The following is a 20590-nucleotide window of genomic DNA, read 5'->3' as shown; positions in this document are numbered from 1 at the left end:
CACATCTTTTTACCTAACCTTCTTGTTTGACTCCAGCAGAGAATTCTGCTTAAACGTATATCATGATATAGCTAACCATATTTTGGCAAATAGGAATTCTTGAACCTAAATTAGAATGTGGTGTGGCATATTGCATTATTAACTTTGTTTCTGAACTAAATTAAATTAAATTAAACTAAACATAAAGAATAAAAATTAAAAAAAAAAGCAATAAACAATATAAAGAATGAAGACTGTATAGAACTGCAAAATTACTTGGGTTTTTCAGTCTCCTTAGCCTTTGTTCATTATGATGCTCTTCTTTCAAGATTAGCTGAAGTCTGAAGTCTGTGGAAGTTCTTTTGGTTATTCCAATAGGCTTTGTGTTTAGTAGTTAATTATAGAGAAATTTACACAATTTGCTGCCTCATACAATATTCTCTGTAGCTTTCTACTTTGAACATCACTAAAACACATTGGGTGGGCTATAGAAGACCTGCTGAGGCACCTATTCAAATGGTGTAATTTCCATTTTGCTGATGACCTTACCCTCTCATTTTCTTTCTCCTCAGCAGGGTGGTTTTCAACACTTCCTAGGAAATCACACATAGAGAAACATCTGGAGGGGGGTTATGTCTTCTTAGATAGTTATGAAGAGGGGCATATGTTCAAAGAGCTCTCTAGTTCTGGAAGTCTGATCCTTCCAAAACTAATTTTCTTGCATTTTCTCTTACATGAGGAAACAGTAAGAGAAAGTGTGAGCCAAAGCAAAGGGTGAATTGCAAATGGAAGCCACAGGAGTTAATGTCTAGGTGTTGAAGAACTAAAGACTAATTTCTTAGAGGGACAGAAGAAAGGAAAATGGTAGAATGCATTGTAAAGTAGTAGTTAGGCAGACTGCATTAAGAAGGAACAGATTTTCTGTTTTGTTTAGTTTCTTGACAGGAATCCTGGACAGTTAAAAGACATGGCCTAACCTGAATTTAAACAGTATCATAATGAAAATCTTGCACACTTTTAATGTACGCTAATGGTACTCTAAACCAAATTAGACATCTTGCATGCCAAAAATGCATAGCACTCACACAGCACCACAAAAATAAAGAATTCTTTCAGCTGCAAAACACTCAAGGAAGTAATTTATTCTGGAAGAAGTCATAAGTAGCATGATTAAATCTGTTCATACAGTATTTCTGGCTCACCTACCAAACTCTTGAATTTAAGCAAAACTTCAAACTTATGGTTAGCTGGCAGGAATCCTAACTTTCATCCCATTTTCCGGGTAATATAGAATAGCATGTATTTTAGCCTGTGTGGATTGCAGTGAAACATTCTGCTGCTGAGTTTACATATACAATCTTGAATTTGTAAGAGGAAATACAGTTTAGCATCAAGCATTAGCTTCCATTTTGTCACACATTTATATAAATGGGAGATGTTTGCAGTGACACTCCTTTTTACTTAGTGTGTATAATTGTGGATAAAAACTCCTTGTACATAAAAGGAAGCTTCAGGAACATTTGAGGGTCTTAAAAGAAAGCAAAGGACAGGTAAATAATTGGGGTAGGCTTGTTGTAAGAACAATACTTAGCTATATTTTATTACAATTTAATACAATTTATACAATTTCTTACTGAGCCGTTCAAATAAGGATTGTACGTTTTCTTGGGTGCTAAGTTTGTAAAGTCCAGACTCTTAAGGTATTTTTCCAATTCTACTACTTCTTTTAGTAAATTAATATTCATTTACATGAGAAAACAGATTAAAAGAAATATCAGATTCTGGAACATCAAAAATGTTTAATATAGCAGATTATATTCCTATATTTATATATATATATATATATGTTTGTTGTCAAATAACTTCAAATACTGATTTAGAAGCAGTTGTTATTTTGCTAGTGATGAAAAGTCTTCATTGCCTAGTTCTGACTGGTCAAGAAAAGCATCTGATTAATACTTTTTCTGCAGTAGTATGTCTTTATAATTAGATTTTTATTACAAATGTTATCAGAAAATACATATAAATTTATTTTTCATACACGTAGGATTAAAATGTCTGTATAATCAGAATTCTCTCTAGCAAACCCTGATTATAAAAACATTAAGTGAAACCAACCATTGAAAGAGCACAAAAAAATGTGTAGAGTAAATTAAAGAAAGTCTGAATGTATCTGCATTTTAATTAACTATAGCAATTAATATGAACATGTATCCAAATGCTCTTTACCATGACTCTTTAGTATGTATTACCAATAATGGATGAATGAATTACTTTCACACAGAATACCTACAAATTTTGAATACATTTTTCAGAAGGATTATAAAAAAAGCCTATTCTACTTTAATCACTCTCCAAAATCCACAGTTTCTATAGTCTTGTGGCTTGAGAAAACAAAAGAAAATCCGCTACTATTTCTAAATATGTCTGGGAACATTTCTAGAAAACTGAGAGAAAAAAAAAAAATATATATATGTAATTAATCAAGGTTAGAACTGCTGCCTTGTTATTGAGCTTCTCTCTTCCTTATAGCTGCAGAATAATTTTATTTAAAAAGGCATTAAAAACAGAATGCTAAATGGCTTTGAAAAATCACTTGAAATTTTTGTGACAGTTTGTCAATCACCTCCAAATCTTATTTTAAAGTTTAACATGATGACTAAGAGCATTTTTTCTTAAACTTCCTCAAATTTCAAGTTACTTAAAAAAAACAGGTGAAATTGAAGATGTTTATTACTCAGAAGGACAAAAATTCTTAAAGTAATAAATAATTTATTTTGCTCTTCCAGGCACCTACCAGTTCAGCTCCCCTGAGTCTGCACCACCTGGGACTCCTCTTGGCAGAATTAAAGCCAATGACCCTGATGTGGGTGAAAATGCAGAGATTGAGTACAGCATCTCCAATGGGGATGGATCAGACATGTTTGATATCATCACTGACAAGGACACACAGGAAGGGATTATAACTGTCAAAAAGGTTTATTTTTTCTCCCTCTCTTTTATATACACTTAGCTCTCCAGGTGTTATGGTTGTTTTTCTTTTTTCAGGGGAAGGGAGGGTAGATCTCACAAAGGGTCAGGCTGCCAAGGAGTTGTTGGATTAGTTTTGTTCTTCTCTTTCTTCAGCAGATACCTGCTATGTTCAAGTCTCGAGGGAAATTTACTGTCATGTCACTTCACATAAAGAAATATTTCAGTGGCTGCTGTCTGTTCAATATATATACTCTCACACACACAGTACTTTTGAATTAGGGCTGTGAAAACCTGGAGGGGTTCAGTTCACGGTAGGATTTGTCAGCTGAATGCTGCGGTGTGTCTCACAATGGTGGGAGGCTCATCTGAAGTTTGATGAACTTACACCTCCAAGGCTAAATTGTCCCACTCTAAATCTGTCAGAAAATCGGGTATCTTGAGTACATAAACCCTGTCCTCATTTAAGACTAATCTTAAGAAAACTGAAGGTTTTATGTATTATGCCAATTGAAGTCCAAAAACTTCAAACAACAAAGTTATGGGAGAAACTTAATTTAAAATAATATCTCTGATAGATTTAGTGGTTTCTTTTTAGTGTTCATGCTGTTAAAGTCTGAATATTACTTTCAGTTTTATTCTTATTGAATATACAATTAACAATTAGTTTACATATTATATATCTACACACATATATTAGGAAACATATGCATATTTCTGTATGTGTACCTGAATGTATATGTGTACATATGAACATATAAGTACACATACATATATGTATGTGCATAATATAAATGTTACAAAGACTGGAAATCAGACTTCATAGTTTTTCTTTTCTCTCTGGAATATGCAGGCCAGGGACAGGTCTGTGCTGCCTCTGATACAAAATAAGCAAGGGTAGATGGCAAAGGAAGATGAGTAAGGTAAAGAAAAAGAAAACTGAACAGAGGGCATTTAAGAGCTGGGATAGTTGTTCTTGTTCCTACAAATAAGATGAGACAAATAAGACCTTCAACAATTCTTACTTGTGTACTGATTCCATCTTCCTTGTTTCTTTCTCTCTTTTTGTTTTTCTATAGATTGGCACTTCTGGGTTTTCCAGGTATCTGAACAAGTAGTAGGCAGAGGGATCATAATTGTCTTGCTGCCCTATAATACTCCCTATTTTTCTTATACCTACAACAAGACCTAGTACACTCATTCTTCTTCAATATGCATCACTTTAAGAGCTTTTGCTCCTAAAAATGCCTATGCTTCTAATTTAGCATTAGAAAACTGACTTACATTCCTTGAAAAGTGACTCAAGCTTCTTTACTATTATTATTTGCTCCTCAGCGTCTGGATTTTGAAAACAAGATGTTATACACGTTAAGAGTGGAAGCAATCAACATTCATCCCGATCCTCGTTTTCTTCAGCTGGGGCCATTCAAAGACACGGCTTTGGTCAAAATTTCTGTGGAAGACATAGACGAACCTCCAGTGTTCAGCAGACCCTGGTACTTAATAGAGGTAGATGAAGATGCCAAGGAAGGAAGCATTATTGGTCAGGTTCTAGCCCGAGATCCAGATACAACAATGAATGCAATAAAGTAAGCCATTATACAATGAAAAGGATTTGGATGTGGATCTAGTTACATGCACAAAGTGTGATAAGAGTGCAATGTAATAGGGAGTCACTTGAGTAATGAAACCTGCAGGGGCAACTGAAACGTTTCAAGCAGAGAAATGTCTATGGGAGCTTGTGAAGGCAAACACAATTAACAGTGCAGGATATGCTTCTGAAGGAGAGCCTATAGGCACAAAGTGAAAAGAAAGAAAAGGTCAGCATTTAACTGGCATCATGTTTCAGTAATTTCACTAAACTGTTCATAAGATTATACTTTTACACCAAGTTTCCAATGGCAAATTTAAGAAAAATACTCAAAATGGTGTTTTTCTATGCTCCCTGCTGGCAGGTAGCAGTCAGCCTTCTGTACCTTCATAATCCCCTAGACATAACACTATCTGCCATGTTCACTTGTTCAACTATTTTTTGATCACACTATATTAAATAAGAAATGATTACAGGAAAGTCATAACAATTAGAAGGAAGTGTTCAGTGTTGTGAAACTGCTGTAATTGTTAGCCATCTGCTAGTATTATCTGCAGTGACAAACACTGAACTGAAATTTGTGTGTTTACAATGCAACTGATAAAGAAATCTGATTTCTGCATTTCTGAACAAGCCTATTATGCCCTGCAGCAGTACAATTTGGGGCAGGAGGTGCAAAAGGAGGAAGAAAATAAAATATTTTTAAGTAATCTATATATAAAATCTCAATTTAACCTATAGTGACTGGTAACTAATAGGCTAATTTAAACACATAAAGAAACCTGTAAAATAAATTTTTGCTTCCTAGAAACGAACAAAACAAAACCAAGTGTAATAGAATAAGATTTTAAGAACTTTCATCTTAAACAACAAATAATCTAAAAATTTTTCTGGTGATTTTGATGGTCCTTGTGAAATTTCAAAGATAAATATATAAAGTGATATTTAATAATATATAAATTCTGTGTCCTTTGATGACTGAGCTCTCCAAGAAACAATTAATTTGCAAAATTATTGTCTAAGAATGTTCACTCTTAGTCATTATTTCAGCATTCACTTTGTAAGCTAACATATAATTCTAAATACCAGTCTAACAAATTGCCCACATAAATAGTTTATTTTCATCTCATTCTCTGGTCTTAAAAAATTGTTTCTCAGTATTCATAACACGCTGCACTCCTGAGAGAGCTACAGGAACGCTCAGGAAAGCTCAGGTTAATTGTAAAGAAAACATTCTTGATTAACCACAGTTAAAATTAGAAAAGTTTGAGAGATGGCTGTGAGATAAACTAAAGACTGTAACGAGAGATAGTGATGCTTAGTTGTACTTTATCTTAACAGATATTCTGTGGATCGACACACTGACCTTGACAGAATATTCAACATCTATTCAGGAAATGGATCGTTATTCATCTCAAAGTCACTTGACCGGGAAGAAACTCCATGGCACAACATCACTGTCATAGCAACAGAAATTAGTAAGTTCAAATCATTTGTCTCAGAAGAACGCTAGAATTAAGAAAAGACTGAAATTGTGCAGTATCTATGCTTTATCTTGTTTCATTGGTTTTGCCCTTATTGAGATGTTATCAATAGACAGTATCTTTAAATACACAACTAAAACTTCAGTTTACTGCTCTAGGACTATCTTTGTCCATTTGTGGAAAGATAATTTGGAATTCTCAGCCTCAGCAAAACCATGTACGGTATATTTTGGACAAGTTAACTGGTTACCTGAGAATACCCAGCAAATAATTTGGTGCAGGTGTGAGAAACTGGCTTTATCCTAAGCTAAGTGTTCAAGAAAATCTTTGGGAAAAAAAGGTGTCCATGACTGACAAATAATACTTTGTGAGAATGACCACTATAAACAGGGGAAGACACTCTAGGAAATAGCCTCATTTGAAGCCAAAACTGGAGGTCATTCTTTCCCCTCCATGTCTGAAGCAAACCTTGGCCCTCACTCTTTCACCTGGATTCTTTCTATTCTTTTGGACCCTTTTAGATCTGGATGACACTTGCTTCCCTTTTCTTTCCAGTAAATTATAGTAGTCATCAGAGAGGAAACAGAAACAATGATTTTAAGGAACACATTTTCTCCATTCCTTCATTCTCCCCATAGATCATACAGGAGCCTATTTGCTCAAACGGTCTGCAAGTCGAGTAATACAGAGAGATTATATCTGTATTATATCTGGAATAATATCTCCATTTTCAGAAAGAATGATACCTTTTTACTTTTTTGTTAAAATATGGTCTCCAGTTTCAACATGTGTTCTGTGACGTTCATCTCCAGTGATGGCTTCACCTTGGAGGTCAAGTTTAAGAAAACCAGTTGATGATAACATCTATGGATTTTTGATTTGGTTTTTACATTTTGGACAGAAAGGACATTTCTGGGTTGGGTGTTTTTTTGCATGTGTAGTGGTGGTGTTTACTGTTTAACTGCTTTACTGCTTTGAACATGTAAATGTTCTTGACAGCTCAACTTCAGGTAACAACTTTTGCGATGAATCATTTGCTGCACTGATGTACGGAATACAAGTCAATAACAACTCAGTGGACTGTTTTAAATGCAAATCAATTTAACTATAATTTTTGTTGTTTCAAAATACATATATTATAAGAGAACAATTTGTTTCAAATATAAATAAGGCTTTTCTGCATATCTAATATGTATCAGTAAAAAAATGAAATATAATTGTTTTAATATAACAAAGATAAATGAACATTTCTAATGTGTTTTGGAAAAAAAAAATAGAAAATTCCAGTTCTTTTTGTACACTGTAAATCTTTGCATTGTGATATAAATATTTTTCTTGTTTCAGATAATCCTAAACAAAGTAGCCAGATACCTGTCTTCATCCGGATTTTAGACATAAACGATCATGCACCAGAATTTGCCAAATACTATGAAACATTTGTTTGTGAAAATGCAAAAGCAGGACAGGTAAAGAGATACTTCTGTTACTGAAGAACCTGTAACTAGACCCTCCTTTAGAATCATCATGAAAACTTTGGTTTATCTTGATTTCAAATAATCAAACTAATTCAACCTCTTTATTCCTTAACTTCTACAGAAACTGTCAATTGGTTCAAAAAAGGTTTGAGGAGATAAAAGACAAATGATTTTACCATAATAAAATAATATAGCATATAATTAAAAAATATATTTTGATAGTGTTTTTTCATACCTAATATTAGGAAAAAAAAATATACAACACCCAAAGCCTTTACAGGGCTGAGGAATATGGATAGAAACCAGGAAGCATGCGTATGTTTTACCTTGGTCACTGCCCAGTGTTGTATTTAACATAGCACAGTGGCTGCACTGAAAGCAACATAGATGGCACCCGAGTCTAAAATTTCAGGTCCTGCAGGGAAAATACCAAAAAAGAGAGAAAAAGAGGATATAGGGATTACTGGAGATTGCAATCAATTTTACTTATTTTTCATTCTTTGCACCTAATACTGGAATTTAGATAAATGGTTTAGAAAGAGAGAGGATACTTTGAGTGAAATCACTTGGCTTTGAAGAGGTATTTGACCATTATTTTAATACTTTTTAAAGAAAGTCTTACTATTTTTAATGGAAATTACATAAATAAAGGCATATGCATATCAAGGGCAATGATGAAATAAATTATAACAGTGGGAGGAATTGTTTCAGGAAAATTAAGCAGAGAGCACCTTTCAAACCAACTGAGGTTTATGATAAGAACACTGTATCTTAATTAGTGACATAAATTGTCACATAAGAATACGGTTTAAGACTTACAGAATGAGTAGAACTTCCCTAAAGTTGGGGTTATTACAACCTCATGTTTTGAAATTTATAAGATGCTTTTCCAGGTGGAATAAATTCAATAAATTCTAGTCATTAATTACAAACAGCTGGCATATGACCTAAATTCTCTCTGTGCAAAAAATCCCTTTACACAAGATGAAATTGAGACAAATAAATCTTAAACTCTCAGTATGATGACTGATAACAAGGTGAGTAATGTATCTTAATTGCATAATACAAAGAAATGTTCCAAAGCTTACAAATGAAGATTGCATTGAAATTAATCATGTGCAATTTTATCAACCAGCAAAACCAAGTTTTGTCATATATTTGTACCAAGTTCAGTCCAAGTATACTGCTTGTCAGTTTCCTTATCCCAGTTTCCATGTAGTCCAGCATACTTGATGAAATATCCATTAATGTCTAAAATTTCTTTTACTTCTCTGATAAATTTTATGTTTTTCTAACAACAGAAATGACAGAGGGCTATTAGATAGCAATACTGTTAGTCAGACCTCCTTTCCATCTAGTGCAGCAATGTAATTTCAGGAATAATTTCTTTTTACTGGGAAAATACACAAAAATATTAGAAAGACAGTGCACATCAAGCGTAGTTAAGAAGACAGAGATCCAGACTGTACTTCTATTTGTTTATGACTGGTTTCCTCAAGACAGGCATCTGAGTTCATACATGGACATTTACATGCAGTTGATTCAGTGTTTCAGAAAATGAATTCCCTTCATTATATAAGACTACTTTTATATTCGTGCCTAAAAATAGCCATGAATACAGAGATATACACTTGAATATTTTGATCAAGAAAGTTCCAGATAGCCTGTATCACTCATATTTAGCGGTCCTCCTATAACACAATAAAGATATAGAATTGTGTTGTGTTCATTTAATATTACTCCACGTTATTTTAGAGATCACTTAAAGAAGCCATCTTATTAGAGCCATTATTACTTCTTCATGTATCACAACAGCATTTTTACTTCTGATCCCCATAGCAGGAGAGCCAAACTGAGAAGATATATTTATTTAGCCAAGTTTCAAATTTATTTTTTTAGTTGGGCCCAGCTAATAGTCACACTGTTCTCTAAATTTCGGTTGCATGAGGAAGGAGTCAAAGTGATCAAGTATTGCTCTCTAACACCAGGTGATATTACTCATTTTCAACATCAGAAGATACTAGAGGCTGTGTTCACTGCGTTTTTCAGATAGCCTTATGATGGTCAGAAGAAAGAAAATCCTACAAAGTCTCTCCTCCTCCCCTGCCACTCTTTTGTCTCCAAACAACAATGGTACAACTAGGGAGAAACGTTATCTCTAGAGGTGCATAAACAACTATGCTCATTAGACTGGAACAGATTTATCACCATGCGAGTCCCACTTCACTGGCTAATACACAGGCTAAAGAAAAATACGACACAGCCTTCCTCTCACACAATTTAGAAATCTCTAATCCTTTGATGGTGTGCTAGAGTCCCAGGGACTGTTGTGGGGAAGGCTCCGGTACAAGATCTTTCAGGCCCTTGTCACAGGAATTAATTGGTTCTTTTTAGCTGGATTAAAGGATGAGTCCTCTCCATGGAAACGAGGCAGATTTACTTGAAAATGAGACTGACGTAACTGAACATTTGACTAGTAACAATTTAGCTAATTTTAACACCAATCAATAATGATTTTTAAGAAAATAACCTGGGTCATTTTTTCTGTGCTGAGGCTATATCCTTTCTTGCCATTCAGGGGCTCTCAGATATCAAAACAGAGGAAGAGTTTGATTCCTGTTTCAGAAAGCTGGCCGATTTTCCTTGTCGTTAGTCTCCATAGCCTCCTCTCTTTTTCAGATGGAACAGACAGAGACCACATTTTTTTTTTTTTTTTCGTGTAGCCAAGGCTAATTATCAGTCCTGTGTTGTTTCTACATTGTAGCTGCCTTCTCTAGGTAGACACTCATTGGCTTGATTTCTGGGCAGACACCTATGGCTTGATTTATTGTGAGACTCATGCTAACAGTCTGTCGCTCTTTTAACGTAAGAATTGGAGTTCAAGGGAGAATTTTCAAATTTCTGATAAGCATTCAGTCTGCTTTAAAACTGCCAACACAGTTGTGGAATAGAGCCAAAATGGTTTGCATTGCCAAACATAAAGCTTTGTTAAGTGGCAGGCATTTCAGAATATTTCTTTAGACATAAAACATCAAGATCAAAAGACTATTCAAGCTTACGCACAAGCAGTGGAGGTTTTTTTCTGCAGCAAGCACCACACGGGTGTATAGGCTAAAATTGTACCTGAACATGTGTGACCTCTTAAGCCGCAAAATGACAAGATACACATCCACTGATAGCTATATTGATTTTGAAACACTTCTGTATAGGGACACTTAAACTCTATTATTACTTCACTCCTAGAGAAATATAGCCACTTTGAAATCTTCTATAAAATCTTCATCCCACCCAATTACACTATCCTGTTTTATTAATATATTCAAGATTAGTTAGTGATTTGCCCTACCAGATCACAGAAGCAGTGAAAGGGGTAAGAGAAAGAAATTGCAAGAGAAACACAAGGTTTCTTTTCCATTGTTTCCCCATAATATCTGCACACTACAATATTCTGATGATTGTCAAAAACACAGTTGCTTTCACAATATGTTTTTCATAGTTATCGCAGATGAAGTGGTGAGATCTTTCCAGATTCCCTGAGGAAAATTTGCAGCACAAAACAAGTTTAACAAATTTCCAAAATGGCAAAGTCAGAGCTCAAAGATCCAGGAATTGTTCTGTTCCCTCTTATACCACTTTGGAATAAAGTGTCAGACAAAAACAAAGAGCAAAATGTCCCAATCAGTCTTTTCTCAAGTGCTTAGTGATATTTTTTAAGTCTTATCTCAGAAGCAGCTGAAAGTATATAAGTTGCATTTGATAAATTTCTCTGCTGTATGATATCAAGGTTTAAGCAATAGCATAGCATAGTAAGAAAGCAAGCCTAAATTATTCAAGCAAATTGAAGTCCTCCTATTCCTCTGCATATCTACAATCTGATACTTGAAACAACAAAATTCATCAGCTGTTACTGTATATGTAGCTTAACAATGTTTGTCTCCAGTGGTCTTACTTCTCTGATACTGGAAGTACAATTTTCATGCTATATAACAATTGCACTGTTTTAAAACTTCAGACAACAGATCATCTTTAAATTCCTGTGAAATGGACATTATTTTTCACTATCCTATTTATAGTGAATTTTAAAAGAAGGAGTTTTGAAAAAAAAGATTCAAAAATACAACATTGACCACTGATTTGCTGCTGTTTTGAAAAGAAGTGGACATTTTTGTCTCAAATTTCATTTATTGATAGAATTTTTTACCTGAAAATATATTGCATCTGTCCTCCCGTAGATATTATTCTATTTAGCTTCCTTCAATGAGTCTTTCAAGAATCTGACTGAAGCATGTTGATTCATTTTTTAAGTATGTACCTTGGAGCCAATATGCACCTGTAGTTTGTTCACATGGCATGCCAAGCCGGCAACAGGCTGAAAAGCCCAACTGAAAAGTGCCTAGCTGGTGTTGACCTCTATACCATTAAAGATGCACTATTGGCTTAACATTTGCTTTAATGGTTCCTATATTCCTATGGTCCCAAGGCTGAGAATACAGCTAAAATCACATACTTGTGCAGCTCTCTGTGTCCATAAATGCAGCCTGGGTAACAGGAAGGGCATGGTCTGAAGTGCACAGAGACCCTTGTTGTTGAAGAACACCCTCACCTAGCTTTTCTGTCCTTAAAACAGCTTGAAAACTGGAGAGCCGGCTGCATTTACGGATGTGCTGGAGACACCCAGATACCCAAGGAATCTGTTACTAGGCAGCCTATTCATCTCCGATCACTTTTTTAGAGACAAGTACAGATAGCTATAAAGTAGCCTAAACATAAACTACAAACACAGTTTTGACTGTGGTGTAAGTTACAATCCAGGAGGAAAAAAACAAAAACGGAACAAACACAAAACAATATTACAATCAAACCATTTCCACACTTGAAAAAATAATATGCCCGAGGGAAAAAGATCCGAAACCTTTAGCAGAATCGCTGACTTCATAATGAAAGAAATTCTGCAAGAAATTTTTCCAATGGATAATTCCTCCTTCACCTTCACCTTAATCTTCTATTGTCAAGCTGCTACAACCACTTTGTCTTGAGTGTAGAAGAGAAAAGTTATGTAAGTGCTCAAGATTAAATTTTCAGTGCCTTCAGAGACCAGCTACCCCTAAAAACCCGAATTTACCCAGTAAGATCCACTCAAGAGTACAAGACTGTTTCTTTAAAAATACAGAAGCATGCCCACACACATGCACATGCACACATAACCTTCAAAACAATGACAATAATACTGTATTTTCCAATTTGTGCTCATTTGCAGGGGAAACTATGGAAGAAAGATAAATAATGGGGATACCTTTTATCTTTTCTAAGACTAAGATGCTTGAAATATATTTGTGTAAATGCCATTTTCTAGAAATAACTTTTCCTTCATAAATCTTACAGTGTCAGAGATCTTTCTCTGATGTCCTGGTGAAGAGTGACCATAACTCAATGTTCATAACTGCTTTAAAATGGAGGAATACATTTCTAACATGAAATTACAAAATTTACATAAAACAGTACTAAATTTTTTTTTACATAACCATGATACTTAAAAGTAACTACATCTCTCTCATTTCTGCAGTAATTATCGTGAATATCATTCTCTTTTATTTACAGCTGTATAACTGAGAAAAATGTTTAACTAGATAACATTTCTAATTTCCTTTCATCTATTCAACATTTGGAAAAATTCACCTGAAATTATCTTTTCTCATTTTTCTTTTATTCTACCATCTTTGCTCTCAGAAGAGCAGCTGGTTCTCAATTTATTCAGCCACTAGTTATATCAGATAATAAGTTGTTTGGGGTTTTTTTTCCCCTTCTTCAGCCTTATCCTCAACAATAAGTTTTCAACGTAATTAGATTCCTCTATGCCTGGCTCAATTGTCCTCTTCCATGTGATTTGCACATGAAGGGAATCAAATCCAGATCCTACAAACACCTCACTGATTACATCTAAGAAAGGTCCATGATACTCAAGTGCAATTTCTAGAACCTATTATATCATGACTTTTTCTCCATGAGTATTTCAGCAAGTAATTGCACAAATATTATCATTTATTCTAATTCTCTTCTCCCTGGTACTTTTACACTTTTTCTGTCTTTTAAAACTTGTAAAAATGTAAGAGGGAAATATTCTCATTTCAATTTGGTATTTTAGTCCTATCAGAAGGATGGGTTTTTTTGGTAGTAATGTCGTATTTTTGCATTAAACGATACAAAACTAAAATTAAGCACCATCCTGGTCTTGCTCTCTGCACTGACATTCTCAGAAGCAGATTTTGGTAAAAAGAAAAGCAATGAGACATTGGAAAAATGTTTGCATAATCACAGGTTCAGCAAAATAACGAACAACCTGCTTTAGCATAAACATGGATTTGGCTAACCTTGTGAAACAGCTAAAACTTAAAGAAAAATAGTATCTAAAGAGCAATGTTCATCAAATACATTAAAATTAGTGATATTTTATTCTAATCACACTTAGAAAAACTGTACAATCCAGTTTTCACTATAGTCATATCCTCTTGTACAAGGCTGATGTTCACAAACTACCTTTTGAGTTCCACAGTAAGCCTCAAAAAATAAAAAGAAAATTATTTTTAAAAGCCAAAACCAAAATATGTTGTTACTTTAGAAGGAGCTGCTAGGAAGTGAATGAGCCAAACTCAGATTTTCTCTACTGTTTTTATAAATAGCAATTTAATATTATTAGTTGTAATAAAAGTATCCAAAATTAAACAGAAAAAAATGGGACAAATACTAAGTTTGCAGTAGAGCACTAGGAGCAGCAGGTTTCTGGATGATACAGTAAGAAAAATACTTCAGTGTTTTGGGTAGCCCAACAATTACATTTATCTAATACTCCTCATGCCACCAAGCTTTGTCATCTTGTAGTTGAACTCAAACTTGCCCTTGCAAGCCCAGGTGGGGAATGGGTCATTATCCGGTGTGATACCCATTAGGGAGTGCAAAGGGCATGGCAGTCATTAATAGGGGTCACTGGAGTCACTATGACTCATGCAACCCTGTATAGAGTTAACTATTGCAAGTCATTTCACAAACCACAACCATTCCCAGATAGCTTTTCCTTCCTCAGTTCTGCAGCTGTTTTCCTTAGCCTCTATCTATGAGTCTAGCAGCACGTAGACAGAAAAAGAGTCAAACTGCTAGTGTATTTGTTTGTCTGTATGTACATGAGTACTCATATTGGCATGTTTTGATGCACCAAGAAAACAATCCAGAGGTACTGCTGAAGCCTCTTGTTTTTAAGTCCACTCTACTCTGACCTTATGCTGGAACTTTTATCACTTCTTCTCAGCGTAGTTTAGGTGGTCTTGTTAGGGCAGCTGTAAAGCTCTACAGCCAGAGGTTTCAATTTAGGAGAGAGTAAGGCATCTCTTTTTTTTTACCTCAGGAGAACTAAACATCCTGCCACTGGAGTACTCCAATTTATTGCCAGGAGCCGTTGAGGTGGCCTGGGAATTAAACCTGCTTAACAACTGATTCACAGGCTACTTTGTGTCATAGCTATGTGAGGCCACAAGAGGTTTATGGCTTATTGAGAAGGGCAATTGTTTTTGTACAATTGTGGGATACTGAGTACAAACCAAACCACACAGCTGTTTTGTAGTGCAAACGGACCCCCTTTTCATCCTTTGTTATATGTTTAAACAATAAAGAACAATTTGCTTACTATAGCCTCTCCTGTGTTTATGACAAGAACATTTGAGTTAGAAGACACATTCACTGGATTTTTACTGGACATGAAAACAGACACATGATTTAAAATGAAATATTTATAAAATAGCATGAAAATATTTTTTTTCTTTATAGCTGATACAGACTGTGAGTGCAGTTGACAAAGATGAACCTCCTCGAGGACACAGATTTTTCTTTGAGTTGGTGCCAGAATTTGCTGTTCATCCAAATTTCTCCATTGTAGACAACAAAGGTAACTGCTGACCAGTATCTTTCTTCCCTCCATATCACATAAAACATCTTTCAGCCACATTTATTCTGTTTTTCCATTCTAGATAACACAGCAGGAATTATGACTAGAAGAAATGGATACAGCCGTAGTAAGATGAGTATGTATCTCCTGCCAATCATAATATTTGATAATGACTACCCAATCCAGAGCAGCACCGGCACACTGACAATTCGAGTGTGTGCCTGTGACAGCCGAGGGAACATGCAGTCCTGTAATGCCGAAGCCTTGCTCCTCCCTGCTGGCCTCAGCACAGGGGCACTGGTGGCCATTCTCCTCTGCATCATTATCCTGCTAGGTAAGTACCTGTGATGAGATGTTTAAGTAATCAGGCAAAGGTCTGTTCACTTCTAGATCTCTGATACCCTTCAATATTCATGTAACCCTGAAGAGCAATATTTCCTACTTCATGTGGTCTTTTGTTTTTGTTGTTTCTTGTTTCATTGACTGTTTTTTAAGATGGAAAAGGAGCTACAAGAATAGTAGAGAAAGTTACTATTGGCTATTTGTCATCACGACTATTCAGAAGAATGTGTTAAAGAATGAGGATATCAATGTTACTTAGATTAAATAAATTAGAAAATCTAGGGTCAGTTTTAAATACCATGATCATTTGAGTAATGTTTTATGTTATAAATAGTTCTTCATTCATATCAAGGACTTTCAAATTGTACTCCTGAAACAATTATCAATTATACTAGCTATATAATGATTAATTATTTGTAATATCAGGAAACATTTAGCTCAAAAGCAGAGAAAAGAAATGTTCCACTGCTCGCATGTGGCAGAAAGAGCAACTGATTAAACAAACCAGGAGCACGGAAGCTGGGTGACCGAGGAGCAGAAGTATTAGAAAGTTGAGGTGATAGATTAAGAAACTAGAGTAAATACTAACTCGTAACCTAATGTTAAGAATATGAAAACTAAGCTTGGCTGTTTTGCCTACCAGGGAAGTGCCTCCTTAAAAGTGCCATCTTCTCTACTTTCCAGTCAAAGCCTAGGAAAGCCGCTTTCCCTTTTCACCTGTTCTAGCAAACACAGTTTACTATGGGTGCAGTAAACACCATAAAAGTGTCAGTTTATATAATTCTAAAGGGACTAAGTCTTTTGAATTTTTAGACTGGATCCAAGCTACCTCTAGTAAATATTCAGAGAGTCACAATAGTTGTGACTCTGCCAGATTTGGCTCTCCACCTTGCATAGTTCACCACATCAACAGGTGTTGTGTCTTCATATTCACCTTTTATTCCCCAAAATAGAGTATGAAATATTACCGTGAAACACATATCCTTACTCACTCACTATAAAAAACATCACTCTGATCAAATGCAATGCTTTAGTACAGAAAAATTGAACTAGAAACAAAAATCAAATTGTCCCTTAGGACCACAATGATAGCACATGAGACTCAGAACAGGCTCAGGGACAAGTGCTGTGCAGAACACATGGGACTACTTTGTGTCTCTTAGCCCCGGGGTCAAGAGACCCTGTGTTACAGATGTAGCTGAAGCCAGAGTAGCATTAGGTTACAGAGCATCTAAACTGAACTGTTAGTTGTTGGTGGTGTTCTTGGCAGCTCATTTAATTGCTCAACAAAGCGTAGTGTTTTAGGATAGTACACTGCTGTCATCATCCCCAAAACAGGAGAGACATATTAAGTACCTAGCTGTGAAATACACTTCATAACAACCTTTTAGTGATGTGCCCTACTCTTGTGTATGTAATTCCTAAACTTACTTAAGTGGGCTATTACTTGTCTAAAGTTATAAAAACTTGAAAAGAATGATTCTTGTATAGATAAAAAACAGAACAGGTTTTACATTCACAGAATTGTATCATTGTATTTGGAAGACTTTTTTGCCCTCTCCCTACCTGCAGTGTGTCCAATCTTCCATTTTATTCGCCAGCACTAAAACAATTCAGAGTAAAAACTTTGCTTCTAAGACTCAACAAAAGTTCTTGGCACTACTGCAATGTGTGATTCAGCAACCACTGTTAGACCTTATCGACAGATGATTTAACTGGCCTCTCCTATTTACTCCAGCTACCTGATCTAAGGTCAGATATTTTAAATACATTTAAGCAATGAATTCCTACTGAAATCAATATCATTTAGGCACTGGAATGAATGTATTGTATTTCATTTTTTCATCTCCCTCTATAAAAGTTCATTTTTGTGTCAATCCTTATCTCTCCAAAAGGAAGAGCTGTTCAACTAATATTTCTTAAACTAGAAGAATCTTGTTCTTAAAAAGAAACGTTTAGTAGCAAAAATTAGATTTCTGTTCTTGCAGTCATTGATTCCAAAACAGTCTTGTCAAAAATGTTGATACCTGAAGATTTTAATGTTCTTTTTTTCACAAGGATCTGTAGATCCCATTTTCAAGAGCAAATTAGGCACTTAAGAATACCTAAATCATTATCTTCCAGGAGTGCGAATTATTTTTTTTCCGAGTAGATTCAACTACATTCGACAAAATCCCTCTTAGTGACTGCCAGGAAGTTGGTTCTTCATAAAAATAAAATAAAAGTCAAACTCTAGTAGGATGGTATATTTTAAGATATTGTCCGCTTTTTAATGTCATTTAGCTGCTTATCTATTTCAAATATATAATATTTTAATTTTTCCTCCTAGAGTTTTGAAGAAGCATGATTTTGACTGCTATAATCATTAATAATTTTCCTTGTTAACTTCAAGTTAGAGATATTTTTTATCACTATTTTCCTACTAAAAATCCCATATCAGCCTTCCAGTTCAACAGATAATGCAAAATATTTATTTTTTTTATTTAATTTCTAACTATCGGTTTCTTCATTCACCTTTTGTTTCTTTTCAGTACTAGTTGTCCTGTTTATGGCTCTCAAGAGACAGAGGAAGAAAGAACCCTTGATCATCTCAAAAGATGATATTCGGGACAACATCGTGACCTACAATGATGAAGGAGGTGGGGAAGAAGACACGCAGGCTTTTGACATTGGCACACTGAGAAATCCAGAAGCGAGGGAAGAAAGTAAGATGAGAAGAGATGTTATTCCAGAAACTATATTTCAGATAAGACGAACTGTGCCTATTTGGGAAAATATTGATATCCAAGATTTTATTCATAGAAGGTTAAAGGAAAATGACTTAGATCCATCTGCCCCTCCTTATGATTCTCTAGCAACATATGCTTACGAAGGAAATGATTCGATAGCAAATTCACTCAGCTCCCTGGAGTCACTTACTACAGAAGGCAACCAAGACTATGATTACCTCAGTGACTGGGGACCTCGGTTTAAAAAACTAGCAGATATGTATGGTGGAGAGGACAGTGATCGAGACTGAGAAAGTAATCTGTGACCTGGTCAGTGTAAGTGGAATTCGTGTCTATGTTACTAGATGAAGTGGCCTACTCTCTCTTAGTTGAGAACAAAAAAATTACAAAAAATAGATGTTGTCTTAGTAAGGGTTTGCTTAATCAATAAGTCAACGTGAATGAATATGAATGATTTAGATTTTAAAAAACTTCACCCTCTCTGCCTAGAAGCCTCTGATGAAAAGTTTTCATTGACAATGAAAAGATAATAAAAGGCTTTTTGTGCCTTTATTAACAAGATGAAAACAATTTTTTAATTGCTTTGCAGTGTCTTTCCTACTAGTTGGGACAGTGTGCACCCACGTTGTAACATAATCTCAAAAATATACTTTAAAAAAGATTACTATTACTGCCATATTTATTGAGTTGAAGAATGTCTGTGTGTTGATTCATCATATTTTTATATATGTATATTTATATTTTTGTATTTTTATTAAATAAATTAGTATTTATAAAAACACTACTTAATCATGTACTTTGTTAATCATAAGGAACTGTCTAATCTTTCTGAACGAAAAGAAACTGCATATTGTTGAATTCTTAATTTTTGAATGCTTTTTCTTATATTGGATTAGAGGTTGAAATGTACTGTGCAAGAACAATATGGGGAGAGTGCTCTGTAATGGGAATGCAGTGTAGAAAAAAAGAAAAATTATTTTGAAAATCACTTATAAATAAATGCAGTCTGAATTCCAATGTGTATTACTATATGATATAATAGTATAGTTTCATTGTGAAACTTGCCCCCACATACCTTCTTATATGAAAAAGTGACCAGTGAGCAAATTTAACAGATATATACCTGGGGATTTAAGGAACAGTGAATGTTTATTCTGGCAGATGAGAGAACAATTTTATAAGAAGATTTTTAAATAAAATGCAATAATTAAGCAAACACCAATAATGAAAGGAAGCGGGTTGTATTCTAATCTTAATTTTGGGTTTTGAATAAATTAGGTGAATGATGTTAATAACTGGTTATTTTTAAATCAAAGCAAACCAAGCCAGATGTTAATGTCCTCTTTCTTCAAAGAAATATTGTATATATTCTAAAATGTTAATTAAAATCTTAGAGTATATATTTGCATTTAAAATCTATTTGCTGGCTCAGCTTTTATCCTATGCAATTTTTTTTCCACAGCACAGGGTAGGAGGAATTTACCTGGATCACTTGTGATCAAACTGAGAGTTGCAAGGTTTAATCATATTTGTTTTAAAAAAAAGAAAAATAAGAATTCTCAAATATATGCAAAAGAATCAAAGATATCAACAATATAGGAGTACACTATCCATAGCATTTCTGGTTTTAATATTGACTTTAGGGAAAACCAAATGCAAAAGATGTCCAAAATAATAATAATATTTTAAGGTTTTGTCTGGAAGATTCAGTTATTTTATAGATACTTTCAGATTGAAACTTAAGATATTCATTGGCAATGTAATGTACTGAGAAGCTAATCTCTTAATGAAAAAGATAATAAAGAGGCTAAACATAAACTCACTTCACCTCAACACAGAAAGCACTCCTACTTTCTCTCTACTGTTAACTTTCAGATTATTTCCCCCAACATACCTCTTTATTATTACTTATTTTATCCCTTCACCATACTCTTCTGCCAGGCCCAAGGATGCATTTCATGTTTTTTGACAATCAACTCAGAGTTTTTTCAGGGGAGAGGTGGATGTGTCAGAGGACTGAGAGGTCCAAACAGGCACTTGAACACCTCATTGTGAGATGCATGTCAAGCCTGCAACACTATATTGCA

The 20590-nt window shown here is 34.6% G+C and overlaps 1 protein-coding gene across 3 annotated transcripts in view; it reads left to right on the top strand.

Moving 5' to 3' along the window:
• Positions 1 to 19817, top strand: part of CDH9 (cadherin 9) — a 96167-nt gene extending 76350 nt beyond the window's left edge. For 2 of the 3 annotated variants that reach the window (XM_054059997.1, XM_054059998.1), the window contains exons 6-12: positions 2769 to 2956; positions 4285 to 4538; positions 5882 to 6018; positions 7369 to 7490; positions 15315 to 15432; positions 15515 to 15766; positions 18306 to 19816. In XM_054059997.1, coding sequence (XP_053915972.1) covers positions 2769 to 2956; positions 4285 to 4538; positions 5882 to 6018; positions 7369 to 7490; positions 15315 to 15432; positions 15515 to 15766; positions 18306 to 18793 — 1559 coding nt within the window. In that variant the 3' untranslated portion in view covers positions 18794 to 19816. Of the gene's footprint in view, positions 1 to 2768; positions 2957 to 4284; positions 4539 to 5881; positions 6019 to 7368; positions 7491 to 15314; positions 15433 to 15514; positions 15767 to 18305 lie in introns of all 3 variants that reach the window. The other variant, XM_054059999.1, reaches the window with a different exon arrangement.
• The last annotated feature ends 773 nt before the right edge of the window (positions 19818 to 20590 follow it).

The sequence above is a fragment of the Cuculus canorus genome, chromosome 2 (genome assembly GCF_017976375.1).
Source record: "Cuculus canorus isolate bCucCan1 chromosome 2, bCucCan1.pri, whole genome shotgun sequence".
Lineage (NCBI taxonomy): Eukaryota > Metazoa > Chordata > Aves > Cuculiformes > Cuculidae > Cuculus > Cuculus canorus.
Note: the sequence above shows the minus strand (reverse complement) of the source record. Positions and strands in the feature narration are given on the sequence as shown.